This window comes from Elaeis guineensis, chromosome 1, assembly GCF_000442705.2.
Source record: "Elaeis guineensis isolate ETL-2024a chromosome 1, EG11, whole genome shotgun sequence".
In the NCBI taxonomy this organism is placed as follows: Eukaryota; Viridiplantae; Streptophyta; class Magnoliopsida; order Arecales; family Arecaceae; genus Elaeis; species Elaeis guineensis.
Window position 1 is genome coordinate 112,385,948 of NC_025993.2, and position 13,759 is coordinate 112,399,706.

At 35.4% G+C, this 13,759-nt stretch overlaps 1 protein-coding gene and 1 long non-coding RNA gene across 2 annotated transcripts; both read right to left on the minus strand.

Moving 5' to 3' along the window:
• Nucleotides 1–480: 480 nt before the first annotated feature.
• On the minus strand, nucleotides 481–2,535 carry LOC140856507 (uncharacterized). Its single transcript, XM_073253975.1, has 3 exons — nucleotides 2,394–2,535; nucleotides 1,433–1,607; nucleotides 481–1,126 (listed from the first exon to the last, which is right to left on the minus strand). The coding sequence occupies exons 1-3, from the start codon at nucleotides 2,533–2,535 to the stop codon at nucleotides 481–483; spliced, it is 963 nt and encodes a 320-aa protein (XP_073110076.1).
• Nucleotides 2,536–5,340: 2,805 nt separating this feature from the next.
• On the minus strand, nucleotides 5,341–7,881 carry LOC114913884 (uncharacterized). Its single transcript, XR_003799819.2, has 2 exons — nucleotides 7,502–7,881; nucleotides 5,341–7,369 (listed from the first exon to the last, which is right to left on the minus strand). It is a non-coding gene; the product is annotated as an uncharacterized lncRNA (long non-coding RNA).
• Nucleotides 7,882–13,759: the final 5,878 nt, after the last annotated feature.

Consider the following 13,759-nt stretch of genomic DNA (forward strand, 5'->3'; position numbering starts at 1 on the left):
CATCTCCTGTCAAGACCATATCATGAACATACAACATATATGATTAGAGCTGTTACCTTCCCTTCTTTGTGTTTTATAAACAAGATATGATCTGAATTACTCTGTTTATAACCAAATGCCTTCATTGCAGAAGAGAACCTCCCAAACCAAGCTCTAGGTGACTGCTTAAGCCCATACAAAGATTTCTTCAATTTACAAACTTCATTTTTTCTGAAGAACTATGTTTAATTCCAGGTGGCAGCTCCATATAGACTTCGTCCTCTAAATCCCCATTTAAAAAAGTATTTTTAACATCAAATTATTGCAAAGGCCAATCTTGATTTGTGGCTATAGATATGAGAATACGAATTATGTTGAGCTTAGCTACTGGTGCAAAAGTCTCTTGGTAATCCACTCCATATTTTTGTGTGTACCCTTTGCAACTAATCTTATTTTATATCTATCAATGGTTCCATCTATTTTGACTTTCACGGTGAACACTCATCTACATCCGATCATCTTCTTTCCTTTGGGTAATGAAACAAGTTCCCAAGTAGAATTCTTTTGTAAAGCCTCCATCTCTTCATTCATCGCTTTTGTCCATTTTGGATCTGCCAATGCATCCTGCACACTACTAGGAATAGATATTTTGGATAATTGATTAACAGTAAGTGCATATGATTTAGACAATCTATGAGTAGAGACATAAATGCTAATTGGATATTTAACATTGACTTTAGGATCAGGTTCGTATTGTTTCTTTGGGACACCCTTATTTGACCTTTGTAGGTATCTTGGAGCAAAATTTTCAAGAGAAATATTTGTTTCAAGAAACTCATTAGACATAGAACTCGATATTGGACTAGAGATTACCTGAGGAGAAGAATTCTGGACATTCTGGGTTGATTCGTCAGTTAATGGTATTAACATGGGCAACTCTGCAGCCATTGGTGATTGTGATTTATCTTCGGAAGGAACTACCTCCTCATTCTCAATTACAGAAATATTATCAAAATTTTGTGGATTACTTGTCCCAAACTTTTCATTCATTTTTTTCAATTCAAAAAACTCATCTCCTCTATTGCCTTCTTGTAACATGCTCTCTTCACTAAAGTTCTCCTCCTGAAGAGATGGTGTAGAAACTTTCCTGAATAGTAAGGTTCTGACTAACGAAAAGAGGTATCCAAGGTCACATATAACTTCTGAGCTTGAGAATCATAGCACCGATATCCCTTCTGAAAATCTGAATAGCCAACAAATACACATCGTTTTGCACATGGATCAAGTTTATTTCACAAAGTCTTGGGAATGTGAACATATATCGTACAACCAAAGACTCTTGGTTCAAGATTCGGGAGATAAGAAATTGAAAAAAAAAGATTGCATCTTTTGTTGAGGGGTTTGAAAACCTATCACTCAAGAAGGTATCCGATTGATGAGATAAATGACAGACTTCACAGCTTCTTCCCAATAGAACCATGGCATGTTCATGCCAAAAAGGAAGGTACGAACCACCTCTATTATCTGCCTATTCTTCCTCTCTGCCAAGCCATTTTGTTGTGGAGCATAAGTATAAGAAGTATTATGTCGAATCCCATGTTGGTTAAGAAATTTTTCAAATGAAGCATCTACAAACTCCATTACATTGTCAGATTGCAAAACACAAATCTGCCTCTGATACTGAGTGCCCACATACTATGAAATTCCTGAAATGCTACACAAACATCACTTTTTTTGTGAAGTAAAGACACCCAAATCATCCTAATGCACTCATCAATAAATGTAACAAAATAACGAGCTTTAGAAATTGAAGAAATTTTTACAGGACCCCAAACATCAGAGTGTATAACCACAAACGGTTCTGAACATTTATTCAAACTTAGTAAATAAGAAATACGATGGCTTTTGGCCAATTCACAAATATCACAGTGAAAATCCGAAGTATTAAAATTTGAAAAAAGATGGGTTATAATTTTTTGAGATATTCAAAAGAAAGACGTCCCAATCTTCGGTGCTATAACCATACAGTTGCTCGATCTTTTTCTTCACTACTAGTATGATATGCATGACTAAATTTCTATCCTCCATTCTCTGTTTGTTCTAAGTAATAGAGTTTGCCCCGTTTAACACTATGACCAAAAATCTTCCTGGTCAGAATATCCTGAAAGACACAAAAAGAGGGCCAAAAAGTTACAGTACAAGCAAGAGAGGAGGTTATTTGACTAACAAACAAGAGGTTATATTCAAGAGATGGAACGACTAGAACTGTATTCAGTGTAAGAGTACTAGACAAAGTGACAGATCCTTTTTAGTAATAGGAGATGTACTACCATTAGCAGTAGATATAACAGATTGAAAAGATGGATGAATAGATTGTAACTGACCAAAGTCTCTAGTCATATGATCAGATGCACCTGTATCAATAATCCAAGTACTATTCTTAGAAGTTATAGAGAATACATTTGCCTTACCACCAATACCTGGATGAGCAATGTTTGCTGTGGACTGTGATTTCTCCTCCACATTTGATCGGGCTTCCTCCATAGAAGTCACCATAGCCTTCCCTGCAATCTTCTTTCTTGGTTTTTTTGAAAAATCCCACCACTCAGGATAGCCAATGATTTCATAACATCACTGTTTCGAATGACTTGTTTCACCACAATGACTACATACAAGGTTGTTAGATTTTTCACCATAATGGCGGACCCGATTCTTTGTCGAGCCAAATAATAATCTTTGTCGAGTTTGGTTGGCTAGCGTAACCAAATTCTCAGAGATTGACCGTGAGCCTCCCATTGTTTGTCTTTATTGATATTCTCTCCTCATATAGGTATATGTACTTTCCAAATCAAGTTTTGGCTTTTTCGTAAGATTTCTCCACGAACTTGATCAAACTCAGAGTCGAGTCCACTTATAAAGATATGAACTCGAAGCCTAGCCATCGCAGAATGCAACTAGATCACTCCTTCAGTTGTTCTTTCCTGAGAGGTAGTCCTTTGATCAATTTTCTGAAAAATAGCAACAAGCTCATTATAGTATGTTGATAATGGTCTACCATTTTGTATGGTAGAAAAAGATTTCTGATCCAATTCAAAAAGGTGGATTTCATCCGATCCATCGTAGAAGGTTTTCGATACAGCCTCCCATATCTCCTTGGCTGTGGAAAGATGAATAAATCATTGCATCAGTGTTGGGCTCATTGAGTCAATAAGCCAGTTTTTCACTCTATGATTTTCGGTAATCCATGCTCCATAATTAGGATCTTCGGGTGCAGGCTTTTTCGTTTCTCCAGTAAAATATCCAGCTTTGTTGCGAGTGCCAATACGCATCTTCATAAGCTGAGATCATAATTGATAATTTATCTCATCCAGTATGATACTGGTAGAAAAAGCAGAATTATCTTGGTGGATGATGATGGCGGTGTTGAGTTGTTTGTTGTAGCTGGGACAATGAGATTGAAATCAGCTATTTAATTTCAGATGGAGAAGAAAAGATGGAGATGGAGATTGAAGAGATGGAGATGGGAAACTTGAGAATTGGGATTTTCGTGTAGAGGCTTGGGGATTTTTGATTCGATTCGGGTTGAGCAGTTCTTTCAAGATTAGAATTGCTCTGATAACATGTCAAACAATAGTAAATGAATATTTTTCTATTATTTTTCTTCCAAATTGGAGCCAATATATAGATATAATTACATCATAGTAATAGGAAACAATCGTATTCTAAGGAAACTAAATATTCCTATACACAAGATTTTACAACTATACACAATAACAACTATACATAAAATTTGACAACTATACACGAGATTTGACAACTAATTTATTTGACAACTATACACAAGATTTGACAACCAATAGAAATAATCAGACAATTACAACCTACAGACAGCTCATGCCAACAACGACAAATTGCAATTTCTAAAAATCTAACTATTTCTAATAAGCCAAATATTATAACCTAGATACGATACCCGAATACTTGCTAGCTTCCCTCAAGTATTGCATCCAGAGGCCTTTAACAAAGCAAAGGATGCCTTAATTGGAGAAAGATTCATGAATAATGCATGAGGCACACCTACTAAGTTCCATACTCTTATGGCTTTAACATAGTGAAATAACAAATGTGACACCATTTCCCCCAAGTGTAGGTAACAGTCCAATATGCATGAATATTAATTCCTCGTTCATGCAATAACTCTCGGCAAGCGAATGAACGTCATTTCTCCAAATCTGAGCACTATCTCTCCATCTATTTGGAGTCCTCTTCATTTGAACATATAGATCCTTGGCCCCTACTTTGGAACAACAAGTAATACCCCATACCATCCTATCCGACATGTTGTAACGAGCAATAGCCATCGACATAATTTCATCAGCCAAGAAAGCATCAGAACACTCAGAAATAAGACTAGAATTCCACTATTTTCCTCCCGCGATGACAAGATCACAAACCTTCATATTCTCCAGTACTCGATGATCCACCATCGTCAACCAAAAGTAGTGGCAAAGTGGACACCCAAGAATCATTCGCTACATCAATGGAGCGACCATCACCAATAACTCACCTGATGTTGTCCCACACAACATCAAAAAAGCTTCGAATTTATTTCCTAAAAATAGAGCTACATCGACCAGGACACACTTGACCACATGTTGGAACCCAGTATTTAGACCTCATAAAGAAACACCATATTTTCTCCGGTTCTAGAGTGCTTGGCCCACATAACTTCACAGTGGGTTAGTAAAGATTGAATGCCCAATCCTCCATCCTGAATGGGTTGACACATCTTATTCCGAGATAATAAATGAATCCTTTTCTGATCTCCCAATGCACACCAAATAAGGTTCTTAAACAATTGTTCCATCTTCAATAGACTAGTTTTAGGAATAATAGATTTGTTCAACACATGCAGCTGGCTGCTATTATGCCACTAGGTTCTTGCAGGACAAATTATGCCAAAATTGAATGGGAAAAAAAAAAATCTTACCACAAATACATTTTTCTTTTCAAAAGTTTTAATGAAGTTCGAGTGTAAGATAAGATTATACATACTTATTTCTTGTCTACACAAATTACGTATTAAGAGAAGACTATTTGGATGCCTAGCTATGCTGCTCTTGAGATATCATATACCAAAACAGTGTCTTCCCACAACCATATACGCAGATTATTAGTTTATCCAACAACAATTTGTGGTATCTAAATATCCAACGACATTGGAATACAGGATATCAAAATTTAGATCCGCTTATGATCTCTTAAAGATTATAAGATATCTCTGACTTCCTATCATTAAATATTATTTTCGATTTAGCAATATCCATAAAACCATACAACTAAGGATATTATCCCAGATCCTGAGAGGGAGTGCATGAAATTAACCAAGGTAATCCTAAGTAGCATATGTTTTGTGCACATAAAAGCTTCTCTTACCATGTGACATAAGACAATTTTGATACAATTCTGATGACTTGGTGCAATACATGGGATAAGCTCAATATAGACTTCCTAACCCAGCATTTGTTGGCTCAACAACCTTCCTGTGTACCATAATCATTCACCAGGTTAGCCCATTTTTTCAGCAGAAGGCCTTGCTCTCAACCAAAGTACCACGCAGGCAGTGAGTATGGCTCTACTATAGTTTGCTTTATCAGCTCATCCAAGAACAATACCTAACAGAAATACCATCTTGATACCATCAGCTTAGTAGATTTCCAGATCTCCATCTTGATACCATCAGCTGAGTACTAGATTTCCAGATCTCCACACACACACAGAGAGAAAGGAGAGCAGATTTATATGAAATTGGTTTGGTCATATAAATCTGAGAAATCATACCACACACCACCACATGATGAATGGAGCCTACAGGAAGGAGATGCGGTGATTGGCGTGGTGCATGGTCACATTGAAGCATGCAGTGTAGGGTATAATTTCTCAGTAAATCTTCCAATATCCTTGACCAAGTTCCAGTAAGCACAATGGCACGGGTGGCACCAGCTCAGTCTACAGCATAGGTGGTAGCAAAGCATTCGGTTCTTGTGCCTGTCCAAGCCAATATGATTCAGTGCCGACGGGCTTTGAATGCATGTTGTCTCAACATGCATTGGATTGTTACCAGAAGCAAGCAAGCCAAAATGGATATAATAAAATGAAGCAGCAGCTTTCCAGAGTTTGATCTTCTCACCAATTTCATGTATCCTGATGCACTTTTTGTCCCGTATCTTGTCGATCTTCCTCCACCATATCTAGTATGACTCAAAAATATCTTCAGTGGCAAGTCCATTAAATGAGGTTCCCTTTGCAGCAAATACTTCGAAAAAAGCCTTCTGCAATGCCCCCTTTGTGACTTTTATATATCACCATGTATGTAGTCCCCTCTTCTGCAAATATAATGGGCAATGGCATCACAGCAGAGATCACTGAAACACCATATCCAAGCTTTGTAGCAGTTACTTTGAAGCACACCACAATGACCACAAGACAAAATATTACTCTTGGCATTCCTGGTCCACTGTCTGAAGATGTATCTTTCAGGCAGTGCAAGTACACTGGCAACCATCAAGACTCTGAGCACAGGCCTGCATAAAATACCTGAGAACTCAAAATTGCAGCAACTACAGCTTACACCTTTTTCAGAAGCATTATAATTGATCATGTATATTTTACTCGCATTGTCAACTTTTGTCATACAGAACTTGATAACCATCCATCCTCGATTTTTTGTCCATCAAGAAACCTGATGACTTGCCAAGCTCCACCGGAAGCGAGTCAAATATAGTTTTTGTGTGTATCTCCAATGCTTGTTTCTCTTACTGGAGATGTAGTCTTCAAAACTGGCCTGGTATGAATGGTTGCAAAATCTGGTTAGATTTCCTTATCATATTGCCCTGCCATGGCCTTATCAAACTGACTAACTAAATCACGCAAATGTGATCATTGTGATAGAGTGCCTCTGGAAGAATCTGTGCATGGTTTCCAATCACAAGGAGCTCCCACGGCTTCTTCGCAAGCTTCTTCTGGACAGCAGGAGACGGCCCGGGGAAAATTCCAAGAGGGTGGCAGTGCTCAAGCACGCACCTTGATACCGTCCATTGGCCATTCTCACGGCGGTTGACCTGGAGCATGGCCTTGCAGCCCTCGTGCCATGACGGCTTCCAATCCGCCGCCCGCCGCCGGCCACCTCCCTCCCTTCTCCTCCCACCGGACTCTCCAGTGGGACGGGGAAAAGCATGGCACCGGAGCTAGGGACCATCGATTCCACGGTCATGAATCCTCCTTGGGGCTGGATTGGGATCAGGGTTTCCACTTCCCCTTCGTGGGGCTATCAAACCCCATAACGTGGGTGAGGGTTCTGATGCTCTCAATAAATCTCTCAAATAAAACCCTTTTATCAGAAAAATGGATTCATTACCTCCCAAACCAGAATCGTGAGCAAAATGCAACAGAAAAAATCGAGAAAAGTATGGCAAAAAATTAGTATCGATCGAGAGAGAGGAGAAACCCTAGAAAATCGTACCTTTCTTCGTGTCCATCTCCATGTCTGTTCCTCTCCATCTTCTCTCCAATAATTTTGGTACGAAGTTTTCTCATTTGATCTGCGGTTGCGCGACGAGGTGGAACCCTACTTTGCTCGCTTGCAGGGTAAAGGTGAGGGAGAAGGGCACAAGACTGCTAAATCTTAGAGCGGAGTTGGCCGTTGCGAGCTGACTCAGCTCTGCGGCCAACGGTTCCGCCTGACATCGTTGGACGTTGACATTGGGAAAAGATCCTGTCGGGATCCGGCGACATTCGGCGTGACGTGCGGGAGAAGGCGAACGGGTAGATACGGTGGAATGGAAGCGGGAGCAAATGGAGAGAGGACTTCGCGGGGATTGAGTTTGCTATCCAGGGTGGTAATTTTTGGTTCGATCCGTCAATCCAAACCAGATTTGGATCGGATATAAATAAGTTGAAATCAATAAATCATAAATGGATCATCCATGCAGATGTATTTATTAAATAAATTAAATTTAGATTTAAAATTTTAACCCATTAGATGGAGCCATAATCCAACCCATTTAATAGATTTTTAATGTCTATGTAATCTATTTAAAATATACTTAAATTTAATTTATTTAATTCATTTAAATCAATTTGATTCATTAAAAATTTAATTTATTTAATCTGATTTAATCTATTTAATAGACGGATCATGTGATTTGGATGGGATTACTGATTTAATAAATGAATCAAATTATTTATTTAATAAAAAAATTGATTTAGATCTAAATTTTTAATTTATTTAATAAATAAATCAGATTTAGATCGATGATTTTTTTTGATTCAATATACATTCAATCTGATCCGAATCCAATCCAACCAAATACCATCCCTATAAAATCCCTCCACTTTCACTTGTTTCTACTGCTAGTCTGCTGCCTCTCATATCCTCACCATCACATGCTATTCTTTGTCTATCCGTGAGATAGTTTGCTCCATTTTATCATTATTGTGACCTTGTGGGGGAGATGGTTTGCTCCATTTTATCATAATTGTGACCTTGTGGGGAAGAAGCAATTTCTCATTGATCTAGATTTTTTGCTTAATGTTTTTAGTATCTTCTTTTCTGTTTTCTGGATGAATAGCGTTGGACAAGTGTGATGCATGCAATTATTGACAACTATGCACAAATTCTGTTTAAATTTGCCAGGACCTATACAAGTTGAAATATGAAGGTAACTCTATTCTGACACAGAACAAAGAATAGTCTGAAGAAAACAAACATTGACATTTCCTGAAAAATAAAGTTTTGGGCTCGGATCTAGCTTGTGAATATATGTTTTTACATGTCTAAAAGGAATCTACATGCATACAAAGTACTGTGAAAATGGCTACTCATGACATTTCTAGGGTCACTGCTTTTGCACAGATTTGGCAGCATAATGTTATGGAAGTCTTGTACTACGGGGACAAAACAGATTGACTTTAGACAGGCAATTGGTTTTGTTTTCATTGTTGAAAGACACTAATTGGGGAAAAAATTGCTTAGGAGTAGTAGTAAACAAATGAATCAACAGCAATAAAATAAATTATATCAATGAGATTATTTGGTGCTCATGAAGCTCCAGCTCTCAGAATATTATATACCGAAGCTCAAAGCTATAATCTGTTTTGATTGTTAAAAAGAAAACTATAATAATAATAAAGCTTTCATCTTTGAAAGAACAACAAATACAACCCGGCAACCTGAACCAATGGTTAAATTGGTCGACATAATACAACCTCAAACATACTCAAAAATAGAACCCTAACAAAGCAATAGAAATTATGAACAAAAAGAGCAGCAGAAAGATTACAAGATTCAAATCTTTAGAGAAAAATCAGGCCAATATTTGACGTCCGAGCACATGCGGATCTTCATATATTTCTTCCATTTAAGTTCCAGCATTCTTATTAGGCTAAAGGTCCAAATCCAGTCATAAATATCATATTAGCTTCATGATCAACCCAAATGAGTCTGTGGACCCGTGCAGTAGTATCCTCTAATCCATATATACTATGAGCTTGCTTCGCTCTAATACTATTTGTTACAAGTTAAATAGGTTTCATTAAAAAAAACTAGTGAAGATATTATTTGACTTATCTAAAACCTATGCAATAAATAGTTAATGCGGGACTAAATATATGTCTACACGTTCCTTACATATATAAATCATTTTTTGGCTTTGTATTATTATAAGTGTTACCCCATGATAGTACAGCTATGTTATGTTTTGTATGGGTGCGACGTTCATGATAATCAATCTAAGGCATGCCCTACCAAAAGATCTTTTTCAATATGCGAAACCTTACTTTCCTGAAACTTGGTGCTTATTTGCAAGTTGGCTTCATCCACCGACAAAACCTGCATCTGAAGTACAACTTATAGTTTGTAATCCTAGTCAAATTGTGAGATGGGAACTTTATGCTGAAACATGCTTTAAAATTACTTTAAGGGAATGCTTGCAGCATAGATAAAAAGATTTCCTAATATCCTGAGCAAAAACTCTAGTTATTAGTACAAGCGTCCATATAACTAATGAAGAACTCCGCATTAGCTGAGACTCCATGCTAAACTCTCATTATCAATACCAACATCTTTAATATTGGTCCCGCACGATGCATGGCATATATTTTCCTCTTTTTTCAATTATTTTTTGAAATATAATATGATAATATAACAAACTATAATAAATAAAAGGTTTCAATAGCTAAACTTTTTGTTGCATATTAAATTATAAATTTTTAATGATAACCGAGAGTATTAATACTGATATCATTAATATCTATTATATATCAAGCAACAAACAGTTTGCTATTCAATTCCGTTAACTGGGCCTGTCGCGACAGCGCCATTCTTATGCAACCTGTTACAGCAAATGTTCTACAGCCTGCCTCGGACATCAGCAATCTTTTTGTATTACTAATTATTCTTTTCACTGACCCCTCATTACTATTTAACAACTAGAGTTTGGGACTTCTTTTCAGTTACAGATTTCTGAAACTACTACTTCATGAGGTGTTTTCCTTCAACATAGCAAATGCTATATTATCTATAAAGCCTTACAAGTTATTTAGTTCCTGACTGGTTTACAAACAAAGTGCTGCAATGCTGATCTATCCTCCAATTTTTTTGTCTGCTTTTCAGTTCTTTGCTTTCTGGAGCACAGGGTGGTTATGTAATTGCAACTTCATATACTTAGTTAGCTTGTTGTACTATTTTGTGTTTCCTCTCTTTCCATTTTTGGGTTTGAGTCTGTTTGCCTGTGTTGTATTGTCATGGGGAACTTTGCTTTTGTACAACTTTACCCATTTCATGTCTCAGTATGGGGTTCTTTTGTTGTTGTTTGGGCCAAACAGCTGTCTGTGGCCCACTGTTTTGGTTTGTTCTCCTTATAAATTTCTCTGACTCCCTATTAAATATTAATATACTTTGATTTTCTACCAAGAAAAAAACAAACTTTAATGATGGCCTAATTATTTTTTAAAATAAAACAAATAGGTGTAATAAAATAGATAAAATAAATAAAAAAGAATATAACATATGTAAGAGACTAATTATTTTATAAAATAAAATTTGATATTAATATTATGATATGCTATCAATATTCAAAATTTTACTAGTGTATGTGCATTAATTGATATATGAAAATAATATATTATAATAAAATAATAAGATACTGATCAAAACTATGTGAAATAAGAAATAGATAAGTATTGCATCAAAGAGATATTTAAACACAATTTAGTGAGATCATGACTTTTAAATAAGATTATGATCATAAAATTATAAAAGAAATTAATAAGGTTTTAATGCAATCAAACAATCTACATGGGATATGTACAGGGTATATTATTAATGAAAAATATTTTTATTAATATCAGCATATATAAAGCAAGTAGTTTATTAATATTTTATTAATAATTTATTAATTTAGTAGTGTTAATGAAAATTTTATTGTTTAAAATAATTAAATAAGCTAATAGGCTTCTGATTTATAATATCATATTATTATGGATTGTATTAAACAAGAGTGCTACTTATCATATATATATATATATATATATATATATATATATATATATTCTATGAAAGAGTATTGTAGTGTTGTCAACTTAGAAAGTCAAAATCCTTCCAACGCACCATGTGTCTAGCTCCGACTTCTCCATAAACATTTTATTTTTTTTCTTATGAAACTTCCCAATCCCTTCTGACTATTTTTTTTCCATCTCCTCTCCGCTCTCCTTGCTGCCACCTCCCATCGTTCTCTACCATCACCTTTCTCCCTATCGTCACCGATGTCAACTCGCTTTTCCGATCTTCTCGAGACACTGTCACCTTCCTCCCTCCCATTTTTTTTCTTCAAAGCTTCTTGAGCCCTCTAGACGCCCATCCCTTTCTTCTTTCGATCAAATTCCATTGAATTTTTTTGCCCATGTCCATCAGATCTGGTGGGCGCCCGCGACAACTCCTTCGACGACGATAGCCTCTCCCTTCGACCAGCCTCTGATTCCTTCCTCTTGAACGGCAACGGGGACGGCTGTTTGACCCATCAAAAGCAAAAATTCAAGGCATCAAAGAAAAAAAAGTTAGTCGAGAGAATGATAGTGGTTGGGGATCCAGGCATTTTGGAAAATAGGAGAGGATAGCGATGGGATGGGGCTGCAGAGGGGAGGGGAGGAGGATTGGTGGCATCAAAGCTGGGGGAGGAGAAGGGAGCGAGGGAGTTTGATGGTCACGTAGAGCCGGTTGCTACACAAACGGTAGATGCGGCATGGACGGCAGTGGGGTGGGGCCGGGTTAGTGGCGTTAGAGCCGAGGGAGGGGAGGGGTAGTCATCGATGCTCGCACGGAGCCGTGGGGCTTGGGTTCATCGAGGCCGAAGAAGGGAACAAGAGGGGACGCGATAGGGTTAGACCGTAGAGGGGAGGGGAGGGGGATTGGTGGCACCAAAGTCGGGGGATGTGGCGTCGGCAGGAGGAAGGAAAGGGAAGGGAAGGGGAAAAAAGAAAAAAGAAAAGAAAAAAAATATTTGGGAAGAAGAGAAAAAAAAAAAAAATATTATTATTTTATTATTAATAATAATTTAAAATATTATTTTTTAGAATATTAATTTAAAAAAATATTTGGGAAGGGGGGCGGAAGGAAGGGAAGGGGGAAAGAAAAAAAAATATTTGGGGAGAGAGAGGAAAAAGAAAAAAATATTATTATTTTATTACTATAATAATTTATAATATTATTATTTTAGGATATTAATTTTAAAAAAATATTTGGAGAGGGAGAGGAAAAAAATAAAAAAAATATTATTATTTTATTATTATAATAATTTGAAGTAGAAGAAAAATATTAATTTTAAAATAATAATAAAAACAATATTTTTAAAATATTATTTTAAAATATAATAATAATAATAACATATTATTTTTAAAAAATATATTTTAAAAAATTAATAATAAAATATTATTTTTAAAAAATATTTTTAAATAATAATAAAAATATTATTTTTAAAATATTAATTTATTATTAATAATAATTAAAATAATAACAAGAATACAGCAACATCAAAAAAATATTTTCATATATCTGATGCAGATACGGTGGGGCGGGGCCATGACGGGGGTAGCACGGATGGTCGTGACTGGGTCTCACGCTGTGGAGGCGGAGGCGGTGAGAGGAAAGGAAAAGAAGAAAATAAAAAAAATATTTAGAGATATTAAAAAAAAATATTATTATTTTATATTAATAGTAATTTAAAGTAAAAAATATTAATTTTAAAATAATAATAAAAATATTATTTTTTTAAAATATTAATTTAAAAAATAATATTTTTATTATTAGTTTAAAAATACTATTTGTATAATAATATATTATTTTTAAAAATTAATTTTAAAAAAATTAATAATTAAATATTATTTTAAAAATAATATTTTTAAAATAATAATAAAAATATTATTTTAAAATATTAATTTATTATTAATAATAATTTAAATAATAATAAGAACATAACAATATCTAATAATATCTTAAAAATTATTTTCATACATCCAGCTCCATACAACATGTGGATCTTGGACTAGTTATATTATTCAAATAAGAAGCTCTATTGATATTATTAATATGAATGTCCATATGGTGAATAAAGAGCTCTATACAAGTAGAACATCTATTTTAAATACATATGTTAAACTAGCACACAACCGGTGTGTTACACGAAATTCATAATATGATTTTTTTTCTTCTCTTTGCAATTGTTCT